Raw genomic sequence first — 19,178 nt, 5'->3', positions numbered from 1 at the left:
AAGTCACAGGATGTGTGGCACATCAGCAGACAGGGTGGTTCCTGAAGGAGTTTTTTTGTTTGTTTGTTTGTTTGTTTGTTTTAAACAGAAACAAGTTACAAGTGTAACAGAAGGACTCTATGTAGACATCTAGTACTGGGAATTAGGACTTGATGTGCTTTCATTTCAAAAGTACAAAGAAAATTCTTAATTGCAAGCTAAGAAATGAATGGAAATGTACACAAGTTAAAGCCAGCATACAGCAGGATTCCAGGAGACCCCTGTTTGCTGAGAGCATTGCAGTTACTGTTAGAAACGGGATAAATCACTTTAGCCTTACATCTTTGAGTTAGAACTTTCATCCGTCCTCTGTTCTGTCTGTCATACATCGACCAGCTACCACCCGCCTCTGCTTTGCAGTGCTGGGAAGTCTCAGCCGTGACCTCATGCTTGCTAGGTATGTGTCCTATCACTAAGCAGTTTCCAGCCTCCGTCTTCTCTTTAGAAAACTCATTTGTGTTCATTGACTTGCATCCAATAGAGGTTCTTGGGACAGACTGTAACACTAGCTAGTCCTCCAGCCGTCAGCCACTACTTGCCATCTTTACTGTACTCCACGGCTTGTTGGAGACAAGGCTTGCTGCTGCTCTGAACCCAGCTCCCAGTTCCTCTGTTACCTTGGAGAAGTTGCATTGATGCTTAGGTTTCTTGCTCTTTGTTTAGAAAAATAAAGCAGAAGAAGATTGAGTTCCTACATTCTACTACTCTAGAAAGAGTCTAGTGAGTAATATTTACGCAACTGATTGCTTTTATTACAAACTTTTTTGTTAAAAATATATATATTAAAGACATGTTTATTGGGACGCTCCTCTCAGGTGGGCAAGTTCACTATCCCCAAGGACCAAGGCCAGGGAAGTCGCCATGGGGAAAGGTGGTGTAGGGGACGAAGAGAGAAAGAGAAAGGGGCACAGCACAGAGAGAACAATTAAAAATCTTTTATTTTTACTTTTTAATAATAATTTTATTTTTTGAAATTATAATTACATCATTCCTCAGTTCCTTTTTTGCCCTCCAACACTTCTCATGTACCCCAATTGTTTTCTCTCACACCCATAGCCTCGTTTTCTTTGTTACGTGTATATATGTGTATATATGTACTTATTAGGGCCCCCCCCCCCCATTCCTAAGTACATGAACAGCCTGCTTATTCCGTGTGTGCTCTCAGGGCTGACTGTGTGGTATTTTTAATGTAAGTCTTGTGTCTTCTTCATCTTTTACTTTCACTTTAGCTTTAGAACTCAGCTGGTTCCCGAGAGAGTGGCCAAGGCGTTACTAGCATTAGCAGCCAGGCCTTTTGAGCGGTTGGTAGAGTGGCCTGGGCCATGCTTAGCAAATGACTAGTCTCATCTACTGTTATTCTTTCTTGATGCCCATTTTCTTTGTAAATATATGTATATGTGTATCTCTCTCTCTCTCTCTCTCTCTCTCTATATATATATATATATATATACACATATATATGTATATACATATACACATATATATATGTGTGTATGTATATATATATATATATATTTTATATATATATATATATATATATATATATATATATATATAATATATATATATATGTTGGATTGTCATGCACAGAATTAGACATTTTGGTATTATGGGCTATGAAATTATCTTGTTGGTTTCCTTCCTTCCCTTAGTTTTTTTCTCTAATAGTTCTCTCAGAGGGTCCTACCTTGACAGTCCTACTGAAAACACACCATATTGCCCCATAACCCCATCTTCCACTGTCTCTCTTAACAACACTAACAGTCCACAGGGCTGTGCTTCTTGTCCGCCTTTGAGAGTAAGCTTTGAATGACAGAGCTCTGTTTTGTTTTATGCATACATTCCAGACAGCTAGAACACAACTTGATGGAGACATATGCTCAGCAGAGTTAACAAAGGAATGAGTTAAGAATGTAGACTTTGAAGAGGATAAGGAGAAGAAGCATGCACTAGAGCAGGGAGTGACATCTTGGAGTTTGATGCCACATCAAGGTTCAGACCAGCATGGGTGATATGGTCAGACTGTCTCATAAAACCAAATGGGAGAAATAGAGAAAAATGTTTTCATTACAAAAATAAGACAGATGTCAGATGAGATGCATGTGTAACCCTGGCTGTCCCAGACTGGTTTTGTTGACCAGGCTGACCTTGAACTCACAGAAATCCACTTGCCTCTGCATCGTAGATACTGGGATTGGAGGTGTGTACCACCATTGCCAGGCCAGTCTACTGTATTTTTATGATCACTAAAGAGTTTCAGGCTTTAGTTGCTGTATCCAACAGATAAACCTGAAACAAAAGTTATATAAGAGGACCTAGTTTCCATTGTGACTGTTGGTGTTTTATTATGACATCAGATTGCTTTTGGGTACAATTGTAAGTGTTTGAACATTTCCACATTTTCATACCCAGTGAGGCTCACATGTAAGAGCTACAGGACTAGGAGTGTTGTGTAGAGACCGGTGCAGCCTGTCTTCACTCAGCTAACTTGGGCCCACCCACTTCTCTGCTCTTTTGATGAATAGGAGACAAACTGAAGCTGCCTAGGACTGAAAGGCAGTCTGGGGCTCGTTTTGGAATTACAGTAAAAATCCAGGACCAAGTAGATCAGGAACAGATTGCTAGAGATCTGAATCAGTCTCTCTTCCCAGCTGTTACAAGATGGAACCGGCCAGAAATTCTGCATATGTTCAGTTAAGTGGATGCGACAGAGTCTTCCCATGAAAGTGATAGTCTGAGTGAGAGTCCTACGCAGTTGGCTGGTTAGTGTTGTAGCTGGAAGATTTTACACTAAACCTAGAAGACGAGGAAATAACATCCTCTGTTTGGCCTGAACAATCTGATGGTTCTGTGCTGTCTGAGTTTGTACATTTTTAGGTTGATGCCAGCAAAGCAGCTGCTGCTTGAATTTAGTTGTGAAACGCTGAATTATTCATTTCCATAAACAAAACTTCCTTAGTAGGTATTTAGCATTAATTTATTTCTCTTTATTTCAATCGACCCTGTTGACATTCTGGTTTAAAATTAAAAAATATTCTTTGTGGAGTCTAACAAAGTAGACTTTGTGATAGCTACTTTTTCTACCTCTGTTCTGTGGCAAAACATTTATATATTTGCAGGATGAATTATATCATATGGTTCCCTTTTAGTCTTTTAATAAAGTTCTTAATAAAACAGAATGAAAGCAAAATATTTCTCTCTAGTGCCTTTAAGTATCCAAGAGTCTCTTTGGCATTGAGTCTTGACTAGTTAGGTCTTAGATCATAGCATGATGCTGTGTGCTTACACATGCATACCACACAATTACTCTGAAGTCTAACACTGTAAGTGTATCAGCAGAATTTCAAATAATTATTTTATCATTTATATTCATATTGTTTGATAGACTATTTAGTAGAATAAAAATGTAAAGTTCATTATTTTGTGGTTCTTGGAACTCCCCCATCTACAAATACAAGTTTGTGAAGCATAGAAACAAAAATATGTTTTTACATTTTATATATAAGATTTATATATATAAAATGTATACCATTGTTACATTATAATGTGAAGTTATATATCTGTGTTGTGTGTACAGCACAATTTTGGTTTACATTACTTGGAACTGTTTTTTCTCAACTCTAGAATAAACTATGCATTTAAGTGCAATTTTCATTCTAAAAATTTAAGTTTTTCTAATTTTCTTCTAAATTTTTGAGTTTGCTAACAAGCAAAATAGTCATTTCTGGTCAATTAACACAGCAAATAATTAGGCCTTACAGTTTGTCTTCATGTTAAATTTAAAGGAAATGAGGGGCAAAGTCAATTTCATCTTCTCTTTATAGTAACAAGTACAAATGCGTAAGGATTTTCTGTGGGGGTTTAGTGACTTCTCTACTCAACAAGGTTGGTCCACTATGTTTTCTTCTGTCTAGAAAGGTCACTTAGAAATAATTGGCTTGCTTTCAAGTATGTACCTGCCTTCCAGAGAGGATAGTCATAGAAAGAATATGACCGAGAAAAGAGTCGCTGGTTCTTAGCCCATTGAAAATATGGCTCACATGTCTTTTTTTCTGAGAATAATCAATCTTTAATAAAACTATATTCTTAACTACTTGAGCTGATAAACAGCAAGGTTTGTTTTAAAGAAGTCAAGTTTATTTTATGTCAATTTTCTATTTGCCCTGTATAAGATATATTTAATTACTTTACACTATCTCTGTGTTCAGATTAATCAGATCCTGCTACCTAGTGGTGCTCAAATTAGAATAATACTTTAATCAACTGTGTTACCCATGCCATGGTAGACTAGGAAAGCTACTCCTGGCATATTGAAGATGCATGCATTTTATTTTGTATTGTAATTTAAAAGTAAAATCAGAAATATTGATTTCTACTTGACTGGAGAGATGATTTAGTTTGAATATCAGTCTGATGTTAATCAGGTGAGAATTAATTGAGTTGGAGGCATTAGATATTCAGCGCTGTTAACTGAGCCGTGATCAATCTAGAGAGAAGCTTTCTGTTGGACTGTGCTAGAATTGTCAAACAGCTCATGCACTACAATATAGAAGAATCTTTTGTGTTCATCCTTATAGCTTCTTGTCTCATTAAATGCACCACTAAATTCATTCTATACACAGACTAATCTTTAAAGTGTAGAATGCTAATAAACCATAATTTAATAGAAAATTAAAAGCATAATAATTTTGCCAAAAATGCTTTTGTTGTCACGATTCTTATAATACGTTATCTAGAACTGAATTTTAAAGCCAAGTGATTAAATACTTACCTCTGAAGTATACTTGTAACATAAGACTAGAAAACCCTACATCATTTCATTTAACTGTTCAACACCGAAAGAAGTGAGCAGTACAGAATTATTTTAATGTTTATTTCCTGAAATAAAAATAGAGTCAGTAGCATTTTGTTGGTCTGAAATGTGGCCTGGGCTTTTCATTTATTTTAAGGGTGTGATAGCAATATCATAAGTGTTGTGAAAATATAAATGGTGAGATAACACCTCCATAGGTCCTGAGCTTAAGTAGTAACATGGGAGAGTCTTTAAATAAACTGCAGCCGGAACGGGAAGGATCGATTTGCCTTGTTATCCAGGGACAGTGCGCTTATTAATGTCTAATTAAGTTTGCTGCACCATGTCTTTTAGCCCCTTCCCCCTTCTTGTCTTCAAAACTGGGAATTTAGATCTATTTACCAGGAAGGCAGCACACATTGTCATCAGAGTTCTTGCATCTGGCAGTTGGTGTGACCATGAGAGATTAGAGGAAAGCTACAGTGTGACTTTTGAGAGTGTCTCTTTACCCTGAACTGATGCTCTTCACTTGTCGTGACTGTAGACATACATTTCAGGAAAGGGATTTTTCTAAATTTGTAGTTGAGAACAATTAGTATTTAAGGAAATTAAGCTATACATCAGAAACAGCCTTGGAAGGTGATGAACAGGGAATTCTTAGTGAGCCATGGGGTTCCCTCCAGTTATTGCTAAACAGAGGAGACCAGGGGAGAGGAGGAACATGGCGAGATGGCTTCCTCATGCCAGCTCCTCAGCCCAGCTTCCATTTTCTTCTCTCCTAGCCTATAGCTACTTTTCTCCTCTTTTTAAGTCAACACATTGTTCCATACTTATAGAGTACCAACCCCTAGAGCAACTGTTTCTTCAGTTTCTGTTCTCCAGCCTGTCAGCTTCCCTCCTGTGAGACACGCACAGCGGTTCCCTGCGTGGTGTTCTCCCACAGCGGCTTTGTGCCTGTGTTCTGAGCAGCAGTGTGCTGCCGCAAACCCTAGTGCACTTTACTGACAAGCCTTAGATCCTGGGGACTGCTAGTGTTTCAACCCTTCCCTGCTGTAGTCTCAGCTTCTGGGGCAGAGTAAAGACAGGAGGTCTTTTGAGCCCAGCAAGCTGAGGATGGTTAACACCCCTCAAAAATGAAAAGAAAAGAACCGTGAAGACCAACACCTCTCAGTGTGCTGTTTATAATAGTGTGCTATTTTGTGGTGTAGTATTTTTGTTTTGGCGGGTGGTATAAGAGTTAGATCTGATGTTGGCGAAAGATACATCTTTTGTTTCAAGAAGATAGGAAATGACTATCAACATACTATTCCTTTAATGAATATATAATATTCCTTTTATGGTTATCCACAAAATAACATATTTTAAGAAAGATACATGTAATAGTTATTTTATTAGGAGGTGAATGAACCTGTTTCTGTGGTTAGCCTTGAGGTCCCCACTCTCTTTACGGACACTGGACTGTTTAAAAGCAGCTTGTGGCCATCCTGCTTTGTGAGTAGACTGTGTGTCAGGCCCCAAAATGGTACATGTAAGGAACGTGGAAGAAACAGATTCCCTGACTCTTTGCCTGGTATGTTCTCAGTCCTCCACTCCTCATCTTAGTGCTGGTCATAGCTGCTCCATTTGAGCATTTCCCACCTGTGAGCCTTTTAAAAAAGGCAGGTGCTCAGGTGGTTTGTTTTCTGGTCACACTGGAACATTCTCATACCTTCCTTTCAAGTTCTCTTAGCACTTTGTTGAGATCTGGCTCCCCTGCACTGCACTAAGTTCTCCAAATGGTGTGGAACATTGGCTGTCAGGTGGTGTTTTGCTCTGGTGACTCCAGCTCATAAAGCAGCATTTGGCTCCATTTTAAGCACAAACACAGAGAAAGGATAATTCTGCATGTCATCGTGTATGCAGGTACCAGCACCATCTGTGAAGTGCAGTTGATAAGAACTTACTCCTGAAGACCGTGTGGGCACACAGACATTAAAACACACCAGACCTCGAGTACAGCAGATGTGGAAAGGTGCAGCACCTCACTTGTATTCCACAAAGAGGACTCTTAACATGGAATGGATATGGAGGCCTGGCCTTTACTTGAGAACCTGTGTGTCAGCTCAGCTGGGGCCTGGGCACTTGATAGGCCTTCTTACAGTGCCCTGTTATTGTCTGTGTGTTCATGTGTCCAGGGCTGGTCTCCAGGCTCCTCGGTTCCTCCCCTCTGCAGCTTCACTCCATCCCGAGGCCCTGAACTAGCTTTCCAGATGATTTGCTTAATAATCTAACTACTCGCAGTGACCCTTAGATTGTTGGTATCTGCGTCCACCTCCACCTCTTCGAACTCTGTCTCTCCCCCTCCCAACCCCCGACATACCCAGAGAGATATAATTACTATGTGATGTGTGATCTGAGAGTTAATATTAGTAATTAAGATAGAAATTAATCTCTCATCAGCCAGCTATCAAGGGAAATCTGGACCACTTGGCAAGTGCAGTCATTATACTGATGATGCAGTTTGTGAATGTGTCATTATTCTTTAAAATAATGGTTTGACATTGTGGAAAGACAAATGCATCTGTGTTTCTAGTATAGTGTGCTCATGACACACTTCAAATCTAAAATGCAGAGTTTATCATTTTGGGTGGTTACTATGAGAAGCTTATGAAAGGAGAAGAGAGGCTTCATTAATGTATTTGTGAATTTATTCTATGGCCTCTTCAAATAGACAATGAAAGTATCTGCCACCATCCGTTCCTATTGATAACGCTTCACTCATGCTCATGTCAGGGACTCTAATTAAACTCATCAGGTCACAGGAAAAGTAAATAAAATGGAAAAAAATGAGCTCATTGTAGTCACTTTGGAGAAGCCATTTTTGATTTAGCCTGTTGTCCTCATGGCAGCATACAGGCAGACATGGTGCTGGAGAAGCCACTGAGAGTTCTACATCCAGATCAGCAGGCAGCAGGAAGAGAATGGCACTTGGCTTGGTTTGAGCACTTGAAACCTCAAAACCCATCCCACAGTGATCTATTTCAACAATGCAACATCTCTCAACAGTATCACTAAATAGAGGCCTATGGGGTCCATTTTCATTCAAACCACCACATTCTCCTCCCTGGCTCCCATAGGCTTGTAGGCACATCATAGCCTGATTTCAGAAGTTCCAGAGTCTATCACAGTACCAGCACTGTTTCAAAGCTTAAACTCATGGAGATTCATATAATCTCTTAACTGCAGTCTCCTATAAAATAAAAATGAAAAATCAGATCATGTACTTCCAACATACAATGGCACAGGATATAAGTTATCATTCTAAAAGAAAAGGAAGAGAACATAATGAGGAAATTCAGGACCAAACAAGACTGAAAGCTGAGCGAACTCCAAGCTCTGCGTCTCCATGTCTGATGTCAGCGTGCTCTTCAGATCTCCAAGTCTTTTCAGCCTCGTTGACTGCAGCACGCTTCTGTCTTGGGCTGGCTTCATTGCCTGTTAGCCTGGCTCCTTTGCAGGTATCCCACCAGTCTGCCATTTCCAACATCGTGGGTTCTCAAAGGCAATCCAGGCTTTGCACAATGGCCTTTAGAGGCCTCCATGCAGCAGCACCCTTGACACACACCTGGCCTCAGTGGCTTTCCTTAGCTGCGGAGGGAGATTGCGTAAGTCTTTTCTTCTATCCTTCACTCTAAAGCTGGAACAGTAGGCTGAAGCTGCCATGTTCTGCTGTTTGCTGGAGCCGGAACACAGGCCTCTCACTCAGCTACATCTTCACCCGCTTTCTGTTTTTGATGTTTTCCTTCACTGCCCAAGCTTGGCTGTCCTGGAATGTTCTTTGTTGATCAGGCTGTCCTGGAACTCAGAGATTTTCCTGCCTCTGCCTCTAGAGTGCTGGGATTAAAGGTGTGCACCACCACACCAGGCCCTGATATTTTTTAAATTCCTTTTAAATAAAATACTCTTCATTCCTTTTCACAGACTTGAAGCTTAGCTGGGTACGGTCTTGCTGGCCTGTATTTCACCTAGCACCAGGCTTCTCTCTAATCTGTTTACAGTTCCCTGGTACCTCTTTCTCCTCAAACTGTGTGTGGGTCTTGTTTTTTCTTCTTGCTTAGTTTGCTTTTTTTCATTATAAATATGCATTAGCGTGCCACTAATAACCAAGCAACACAGTCGACACTAGGCTGTCTGGAAATCTCTGCCAAAGCTGGTAATTCATAACTCTTCTATTTAGTGTCAGGTAGATTTTATGGACCAGGGCAGAAAGCAGCCAAAGTATCCCAACAATCGTCTCTAGGCCACAAAACCGTATTCTGAATCTGAAGCCTTTTGATCCAGGCCCCCACCCTCAAGCACTGCTCTCTTCCATGTTCCCACTAGTATGGCCCCTTAAGGCCCACTTAAAGCATCCAGCTGCTTTCCTAACCGAAAGTCCCAAAGTCCATATGCCTCCAAACAAAAGTGTGGTCATGCCTGTCACAGCAGTAACCCACTCCTGGTACCAATTTCTGTCTTAGGGTTTCTATTGCTACAACGAGAACCTTGATCACACAGCTTTTACAGGGAAAACATTTAATTGGGACTGGCTTAAAGGTTCTGAGGTTTAGTCATTTTCATCTCGGTGGGAAGCATGACGGCATTCAGGGAACATGGTGCTGGAGGACCTGAGGGTTCTACATCCAGATCAGCAAGCAGCAGGCAGAGCAAGTCATTGGGCCTCACTTGAGCTGCTTAAAACCTCAAAACCCACCCCCAGAGACACATTTCCTCCAACAAGGCCACGCCTCCTATTAGTGCCACTCCCTGTGGGCCTATGGGGACCATGTTCATTCAAACCACCACGGCTTGTTACTTACTTCCTTGGAATGCATTCTTGTCCCACTGGAAGTCCTATGAGGTCATTATGGCCTGTGTGTCTCTCCAGGCAGTTTTTTTGCTTTTATCTTACACCTCCTCCTCGAAAATCCTTTTCTACAGAATGAGCAATGCTTGCAGTCTGCCCTTCAGCAGTGTACAGTTTCTTAAGTTGACCATGGAATGTGTACAGTCTGGACAATGGGTTCTAAGAGACTGTTAGAACTTTTAATATCATGTTAATGGAATGTTTTTCTTTCTTCATTTTTTTTTTTTTTTTTTAATTTTCAGATTTTACCAGATGTTGCAAGGACTCTGGGATCCTTATGGTATTAAAATGCCGGAAAGAGAATACTGCATTGAAAGACTGTCTAACTGCTTAGTAAGTTGTCACCTCAATGCTTGTGGGTCGGTGGTTGTACAGGTGTATAGTAGGAGAATGTTCTCATTACCTGTAATATGTTCTGTACCTCTGCCCACCAAATTCTTCACGGTGCTGGTTAAGACATCAGTATGTTACAGGTTATCCTAAAAGAAAGACATTTAGGAAGGGATGTAAAAATTTATATTTGGCAGAATTGTACGTATGATTTCCCGCATGGCTTAACAAATGCTTTTTCTTCAACAGGTTGGTTTATAGAATGACTATAGCTTGCTTTTTAGTTCTTCTACTGAAAAGTAACCGAACTAGACGATCTCTCATTGTCAGCCTGGCAGTTTGCTGAATTGCTGTTTCAGCTCCTGGAAAAGTTGCAGCAAATGATATGGACGCTCTAAATGTAAATTTCCGTTTTCGATGCTTTATCAAATCAGAAAAGGGCAGGCCTTCCATGGACATCAACCAAACATGGCATATAAATTGAAGTAAGACTAGGCACCTCCCCTCGTATTTAGGCTGGAGGAGGCAACCCAGTAGGAGGAAAGGGTACTAGAAGCAGGCAAAAGTGTCAGAGACAGCCCCTGCTCCCACTGTTTGGAGTCCCACAAGATGAAGTTACATAACCGTCACCTATGTGCAGAGAGTCCATATGCAGGTCAGTCCCATTCAGGCTCCCTGGTTGTCATTTCAGCCTCTGTGAGCCCAGGTAGTTGATTCTGTGGGTTTTCTTATGGCGTCTTGACCAGTCTGGCGCTCACAGTCTATCCTCGCCGTCTTCCCCAGGATTCCCCGTGTTTGGCTGTGGGTCTTTGCATCTATTTCCATCAGTCGCTGGAGGAAGCCTCTCTGATGACAGCAGGGCTAGGCACCAGGCTATTAGTATAGCAGGATTCGGGGAATCATTTCATTGACTCTTTTTTTTTTTTCAGTCATGTTTGGTTCTATCCTAGGTCTCTTGGCTGTCCAGCCTTTAGGTCTTGGCCTACCAGGCAGCGTCTGGAGTGGGCTCGTTCTCATGGCATGGGTCTTAAGCTGGACCAGTCACTGGCCACTCCCACAATTTCTGTACCATTCTTACCCCAGCACATCTTGTGGGCAGGGCACACTGTAGGTTGATGGTTATGTTGGCTGGGTTGGTGTCCCAGTCCCTTCCCTAGAAGTCTTGCCTGGTTACAGGAGATGGACATTTCAAGCTCTGTATCCCCATTGCTAGGGCCCTTAGCTAGGGTCATAGGCTCTGGGGGTTTCCATTGCACTAGGTTTGCAGCTCATCCCCCAAGAGCCTGCACTTTAGTTGTTTCTCTTAGTACACTCCCCATCCTCCTCCTACCCCACCCTCCACCTGTGATGTCAGTCCTAATCCCCTTCCCAGGGAGGTTCACAGTGCTCCCTTACCCATCCTCCTCCTACCCCCACCCTCCACCTATGATGTCAGTCCTAGTTCCCCTCCCAGGGAGGTTCACAGTGCTACTCCCTTAAGCCCTCTGTGTGACTCAGCGTCTCTGGGTCTGTGGACCTTAGTATGATTGCCTTTTATTTTCCAGTGAGTATATACTATATAAGTGAGTCTATACCATGTTTGTCTTTCCGGGTCTCACTCGGCATGTTTTTTTTTTTTTTTTTTTTTTTTTTTCTAGTTTCATTCATTTGCCTGTAAATTTCATGTCATTGTTTTTTTTTTTAACAGCTGAGTAATATTCCATTGTGTAGATGTACCACATTTTCCTTATTCATTCTTCAGTCGAAGGACGTCTAGGTTGTTTCCTGTTTCTGGTTGTAGTGAATAGCAGCTGCCCAACTAGTTGAGCAGGTGTCCTTGTGATACCTGGAGTATCCTTTGGGTATATGCCCAGGAGTGGTGCAGCTGGGTCTTGAGGTAGATCGATTGCCAATTTTCTAAGAAACCATCATATTGATTTCCAAAGTGGCTGTACCTAACCAGTTCTTTTTAAATCAGCATTTTGGAGTTTGGCTGCATCCTCCTGGCTGTGCCTCCTGAGGGCTGGAATTACATTCAGGAGCCACTGTCCCAGCCTTAGTGTTTCTAATTCTTTAAATGCAGATGTAGCCTTGCAAACCTTTGTTCTCAGGAGGGAGGCTGGGGTCAGGAGACCTCTGAGTTCCAGGGCAGCCAGAGCTACATAGTGAATCCCTGTCTAGGGAAAAAAAAAAAAAAAAAAAAAAAAAAAAAAAAAAAAAAAAGCAAAGAAGAAAGTAAGCAGATTTCACTGAATATGTTTGTCCCCACATCCATATGTGCTTATAGTATACATTATTGTATACGTTATTGACAAATAATATCACAGTATTTTACTAAGTTGTTAATTGGTAGCTGTGAGATTTTAATTTTGGCAAGCTGTTGTTCCCTCTTATGTTTTTCCAGATGCAGCCAGTGAAACATACATGTGAGCATAGTGTGAGATTTCTTAGGAGAGTAAATTTAAAAATAACACTTTAATGAATCCCTTATGTAATTTTAAGGATAGATTATGTATATGTAAACTTACAGGCTCTTAGAAATCCACTGTTGAAAGGAACAAGATTATCCAAACTCGTTTTTTCATCTCTGCCCTTAGAGGTGAGGAAACCAAGAGTTTGCATGTGTTTCTCTGAGGCAGTCTCAGCTGCTGGTGGTTGCTGGGCAAGAACTGCAAGAGCCTGTTGTGTGTAGTTTTAAAACCATGCTGCTGCCTTGCCCAGGAGCTGCTGCACTACCAGCCCACTCCTAGCTCCCTCTTGGTCACCTGGCTTAGTTCCAGATTTTTCACAACCAGCCCTAATCCTGCTTCCTTCGAATCTGCAGATAAAGGACACTCAGCTTTATTGTTTTAAAACTTGCCTGCTAGGCACAGATACCTCCCAGCTGGAAAGGCCTGCCCTTACCAGCTTATTATCTGTTTCTCCTCCTGCCCTAATCTTAGTGACTTGTTCCACCTAGTCCCTGCCAAACACCTTTGTCCACCTGCCCAGAGAGAGGCCACATGCTCCAGCTGACCCCTTACGTGGTTGATGTCTTCCTTTTCCTCCAAAGCGTGGCAGAAAAAGCATCTTTCCTTCCCTGTGATTGCCTTTTCCTCATGGGACCTGGAAGTCCCACCTGTACCCTCTGCCCGTCCATTGGCTCCCAGCCCTCTTTATTGACAAATCCAGAACCAGTTGGAGAACTAGACCTTAGTATCAGAACCTCCCCTTACAAGAGCCCTTTATGTAGAGGAGAGGCTCCCTCTGGCCATGTTCCCTAGTGTGCCTCAGATAAGCCTTTCCTCTTAAAAACTTATGTTTATGTAGGAACACAGATATTTTACTTGAGTGTGATGAACTAAAGCAGCAAACACATTTCAAGAAAGAGAAATGAGTGTAGCTTTGGAGAATCCACAGGTGTCCTGGTTCCAGGCTCTGGTGAAAGGTGGATGAGAAAGGAGGACATGACCGCCCCTCAGTTTGGTTGTCAGGTTTACTGTAGATGTGAGGGAGAGCACAGCAGAGGATACCTGCAAGGCTCCAGATGGAACTGGGCCATGAGAAGAGGTTGTTGGAGAGAGCAGACCAAGAGAGATCCAGGAGAGGAGCCAGCCAGGAGCCTAGAGATAATCAAAATGGCTGAGTTATGATAGGGAAGGGAAATTGGGGGAGGGGAAACGAAGCCCAGCCCCTAGGAGGGAGCGGTTTAGGATGGGGGCTAGTGAAAAGTGCAGGGAGGAGCTACAGGTAGGAAGTGAGAATTGTCCCAGTTCCTTTGGGACCTGATAACAGTGTTGTTAATGAGGTTTAGTGAGACTCCAGGACTATCACTTAAGTAGGGTCTGCTCTGGCTAGAGTACTGAGTCCTACAGAAAACAGGAGGACACAGCTGAGCAGACCAGTTGGTCTGAGGCTGCTGCCCTTTTCCTCTAAGAACATGCTCCCTGCCCAGAGGTCTACAGCTCACTGAAGGAGGCTGACACAGCACAGCCCTCACCAGCACATAGATCACAGTTTCTGGGCAGATGGAAAGTAAGTATCTTAGTTAGAGTTTCTATTGCTGTGATGAAACCCCATGACCAAAAAGCAAGTTGTCCTGGGGGGAAAGGGTGTAGTGGGCCCACATTGCCTTGTTATTCTTCATCACTGAAGGAAGTCAAGACAAGAATTCACACAGGGCAGGACCCTGGAGGCAGGAGCTGATGCAGAAGTCACACAGGGATGCTGCTTACTGGCTTGTTTTCTATGGCTTACCCAGTCTGCTTTCTTACAGAAGCTAGGATCACCAGCCCAGAGATGGTACCACCCACCATGGGCTGGGCCCTCCCCCATCAATCACTAATTAAGAAAATGCCTTACAGCTGGATCTTATGGAGGCATTTCCACAACTGAGGCTCCTTCCTCCTTAGTAACTGTAGCTTGTGTCAAGTTGATCTAACACCAGCCAGTAAAGTAAACAGCTGCTCTATCCGAAGTGCCTCAGTTTTGCAAGAGAGGCATGCCTTTGCCTGTCTGCAGCACACCCAGCTAAGTGTGTAGTTCATTGCTTCCCAGCCATCTAGACCCACAGGGAACCTGGGGATGGGGAGAGAGGTGACTGTTCTGAATCTTGATGTCCCTGATGCTTTTTCCACCAAAGTCCTTTGTGCTAGGACTCTCTGCATTTTCCCATGTGGCAGTTTTATACTCCAGCTTGAATCCTTAGGAAATTTGGGACAGGGAATCCTTTGTGCCTCTTCTTCCTCAAAATGCAACCACACCTTTTGTCATAGCTCAGAGGCAGAAGCCACACACTGCACGCACACCTAAATTCCTCACTGCTGTATATTGTCCTTGAGGGTGACAGGAATCCCTGAGATGACCAAAGTTCAGTCCACCAAATCACATAGGCTTTTAGTGGATAGACGGCCCTGGACACAACAGTCTGAAGGTTTGTGCTCTCCAGCTGGAGAACAGGTCTAGGCTATCAGCCTGAATTCCCAACCTGGAATGTTCCTGAACATGTAGGTTCATCTGCAGAGGCTAGAAAGCATCCCAAACTGGCCTGACTCATCTGTTGGTCATTGATAGAAACCCTGGCCCTTCCTGTCTGTGTACAGGAAGCCGGTGAGCAGTGTGGAGTCCTGGTGACAAGCCACCACTGCTCTGTGTATTGGAGACCATCTGCTCAGCACTTAGTGCCTAAGCACAGAACCCTGGTCACAAGCCAGCTGGAATTTCTTCCCTGAACGTCAAATTTCCCTTGCCCTGGTGACTGCCAGTGCCAGTGTGTGCTTCCTGTGTGACCTTATAAAAGGCATCAGAGCCCTTTAACTTGGAGGACAGAAGTGTTTGAGGAGTTGCCCACTCCTGCAGTAGCAGAACTCCTTTGTTAAGTCTGTAGATGGTCCTGTGAGAACCTGGAGTTTCCTCCATAAGCTGCAGCTGCCTTTCCTAGACTCCCTCAGCTGTTTATGTGCACAGCAGTGTGAGAGTCAAGTCCACTGTTCACAGACTGAAGCTGTACACAGAACAGACCAGCTCCTGAAGGCCTTGGCCAGCCAGTACAGAATTATCTTGAGAAATGGAAACTAACAGACAGAGGAGACAGCTCTTTCCCATGTCACATAGGCTTGTAAGTTGCCCTGTCTCCCACAGTGCCCATTCCAGGTATATTAGGTATATGGAAGAATGGGGATGCCCCTTGGATACCGGATGCCTGTGCTCCGTGGGGTGCCTCTGTTCTCAGCCATCGGAAAGGAGGAACCATGCCTGATGCCATTCCATATTGCCTGATCAGAGAAACCCTCTGCCTTCTCAGCCTAGAATTTCTGATTTTTCTCCAAAAGTCCATTGAAAATGCCAGAGAGTAGAACGTGATGATGCATGCTTGTAATCACAGCATTCAAAAGTCTGAGACAGGATTGATGCTAGTTCAAGGCTAGTCCAGGCCACACAGATTCAAGAGGTACAAAATGCAGGGGTGCAGGGAGGGGGGAGGAGGTGGTGGTGGAACGTGTTAGAAGGAAAAGGTATGTGGGAAGCTAGTCATGAAATACATTTATTTCAGAAATTACAACATGAATCTTTTCCTCAGGAGTTGTTTTGACTACTACAAAATCACCCTGAGTAGCACTTTAGCCATGGTGACAGAACAATTGGGAGGAGGTAGGGGTTGGAATAGCTGTTGTTTTGTCCAGCAGTAAAGCACTGATTAAAACAAAACAAACCTGCTACATCTTAGTTATGAGATTTGGGGACTTCTAGTTGACCATGATGGATAGGTAAATGTCTTCAGCTCTGTAGCCCACATCTGAAATTTGTTAAATTGTCTAACATAAATATTCTCCAGAGGAACAGAACTGACAGAATGCATCCATATACATTAAAAGGGGCTTTAGTAAAATGGCTTACAGGCTGTGGTCAGGCTAGCTCATCAATGGCTGTCTTGACACGAAGGCCAAGAATCAGTAGTTCTTCAGTCCTTGAGGCTGAGTGTCTCAGCTGGTCTTTGGTCTGTTGGATCCTGGAGAATTTTGTTGCACTGCCAGTGAAGGAAGGCAGGCCTCAGCAGGAGGATAGATGGGCTTGCCTGGGAGAGTGAAGGCAAGCAGGCAAAAACCAAAAGCTTCCTTCTACCACGTCCATTCAAAGACACTGCTACCAGCAGGTGTGGCTCAGACTTCGGGTGGGCCACACGTTTCTACACTCCTTAGCCTTGTCTCCCTTAACCTATTGCTTAAAGTTGGTTTCTTTGGGTTCTGTTAAGAATCTTAAATCTAAGTGTAGTTTGTACCCCTGGATTAAACCACTACCGATCCTGATTCTCTGCTTTTCTTCATGTCTTAAAGGGAATTCTTTTGTTCAGTCCCTGTCATGTGGCTTGGATTAGTTTTCTGTAATCTAGAGTCATCTGTCTCCTAAAGAATTTTGCTTAGTTACCCAGCCGTTCCTTTTGCATCCTCACGTCTCTTCCTTTTGGCTAGCTTAGGTGCCCATCATTTTTTGCTTGGATATTATTATTAGAGATCCACCTTTAAAAACCTTGCTGTTCCCTTTTAGCCTCTCTGCCGTACACTGCCATCTATTCAAGACCCCTTTATTTCCAGCTAGTCTTGTCCTATTGCTCTCAGGATACTGTTGTAGTGTGACATCAGAGGCCCAACCTGATTTGGTTGCTGTACACTTAGTGTTCCCAGGCTCTTCCTGCTTTGTGTACAACCCACTCTGAGCTTCAGGCCGCTTGGAGTGACTCACGCATCTCACTTTCCCTGCACCATGTCCCTTCTGTGGCCTTGCAAGGAGTGGCCCGATAGCGCTCTCACTGACACTTCCCCTCTTCATGTTTTCATGTCTAACCTTGTCCATTTTGTATTTTGTTCTAGTCCAGCCCTTGTGTGTGTTGACCCATGGGCTCTTAAGTATCATTCATGTTTCCATCCTGTGAGAAGACTAAACTCAAGACTTTATATTACTGTGTACTTTATTACAAAATTAAAAAAAATCATGTTTTTCTCATTAGTTAATGTTTATTGTGTCTTGGTGACTATTATTGAAAGTCAGCTTTTCAAGACTAAACTTCATGAGTATCTGAATGTTATTAAACCTTATATTGTATCTATTTTGAAATATATTGATTTACTTCTTATAGCTATAATGATCCAGCCTTCTATGAAGAATGCAAACTGGAGTATCTCAAGGAAAGGGAAGAATTCAGAAAAACTGGAGTTCCTACCAAGAAAAGGTTACAGAAGCTTCCCACAAACATGTAGGCAAACAGTGAGTCAGGAAGTCATACTTATGGAAGCCATTTATAATGTAAACCAGAAATGATGGACTGAAACAATGTTTGCTCACCCTAATCATGAAAATACTGATTTTTTTTAAATGAAATAAAAATATTTATTTCAGACTTCTGGTTTATTAAATATAGGGTAGAGAAAAAGGGAATATATTGTGTTCCTGGCCTTAACCCACATTCTACAACTTGAGCTGCAATCACAGTGCTGTCATAGTTTCATGTGTACATTACCTTCTGATCATGCAGACTGATGGCTAGTGTGGGATCAAAGAACTAAAGCAAAGAAGGAATGGACCACCTTCAACACTGTTAATGGCAGCTGTGAACCAGAGCCCTTCTTCTCTCTACCACTAAGTGTGCTGTTGTGGCCAGCAGTCTGTTTATGGTGATAACGTATCCAGCACTGCCATCAGATGCATGTAGGCAGGGCTGCAGACTTTCTACAGGCTTATGTGAAAACAGATGAGATTAGGTGAATTATTTTACTGAAACCTTTGATAGATAAGTTTCTGCATTGTTTCTTGATTTTTTTTTTTTTTTTTTTTTGGAGCTTGGCTACTGAAAAAAATGTATTATCTTGGATTTTAAGAAGTTGGCATTGTTAAGTGTGAGCTTCTGTTTTGTAACATTGGGGATTTGGGAGGAACTGTGGTGAGTTTCTGTTCTAGTGTGTTACCCTAGTCTGAGCTTTTTATATTAAAAAGCTATTTTTAGAACAAAAACAAAAAACAGGAAGGCAAAATTTAACTTTGTCCAATCCTATGGAAATTTTTTTTCTCATTCAAATGAAATGAACGTAGTCAGTGGATGCATGTTCAAGCTTCACACTGTACTCACCAAACAACTACTTTACCCTTGTCTGAAATTCAAAGAACCCAGTCTCCCAGACCATAGACCAACCAAAGGTGACTGGAGGCCAAGCAGAGCAAACTTTAAGTTTAGAAACTGCAGCATGGGGAGAGGGGCAAGCAGCGGATTACTTCTGTGCTGGTCTGTTGGCATTGGCACATTTCTATTGGACAGGGTTGCAGTTGTTTTCAGTGACTCAAAGAAAAAGCACAGTTACAAGAAGCCAGTGACATAGTAACAAGATTTCTGTTGTGTGTCTGATTATTTCTGTGCTGGTCTGTTGGCATTGACACATTTCTAATGAACAGGACTACAGTTGTTTTCAGTGACTCAAAGAAAAAGCAGTTACAAGAAGCCAGTGACATAGTAAGAAGATTTCTGTTGTGTGTCTCCCAACCAATAGTTACTAGACAATCTATGTTCACATTCACCTCTTGTCTGACTAGTGTACCTGCTGCAGATGTGTCTTTGGAGACTGGGTTTTTACAGGTTCATAGGACAGTTCTATTTTGGCCTCTGCTCAATACAATAATGGACCAAGA

The 19,178-nt window shown here is 42.4% G+C and overlaps 1 protein-coding gene across 1 annotated transcript in view; it reads left to right on the top strand.

The window, feature by feature from the left end:
- Cmc1 (C-X9-C motif containing 1) overlaps nt 1-17,898 on the top strand; it is a 66,542-nt gene extending 48,644 nt beyond the window's left edge. Inside the window, exons 3-4 of the mRNA XM_034484157.2 lie at nt 9,959-10,049; nt 17,638-17,898. Coding sequence (XP_034340048.1) covers nt 9,959-10,049; nt 17,638-17,758 — 212 coding nt within the window. The 3' untranslated portion in view covers nt 17,759-17,898. The remainder of the gene's footprint in view (nt 1-9,958; nt 10,050-17,637) is intronic.
- The last annotated feature ends 1,280 nt before the right edge of the window (nt 17,899-19,178 follow it).

The sequence above is a fragment of the Arvicanthis niloticus genome, chromosome 21 (assembly GCF_011762505.2).
Source record: "Arvicanthis niloticus isolate mArvNil1 chromosome 21, mArvNil1.pat.X, whole genome shotgun sequence".
NCBI lineage: Eukaryota > Metazoa > Chordata > Mammalia > Rodentia > Muridae > Arvicanthis > Arvicanthis niloticus.
Note: the sequence above shows the minus strand (reverse complement) of the source record. Positions and strands in the feature narration are given on the sequence as shown.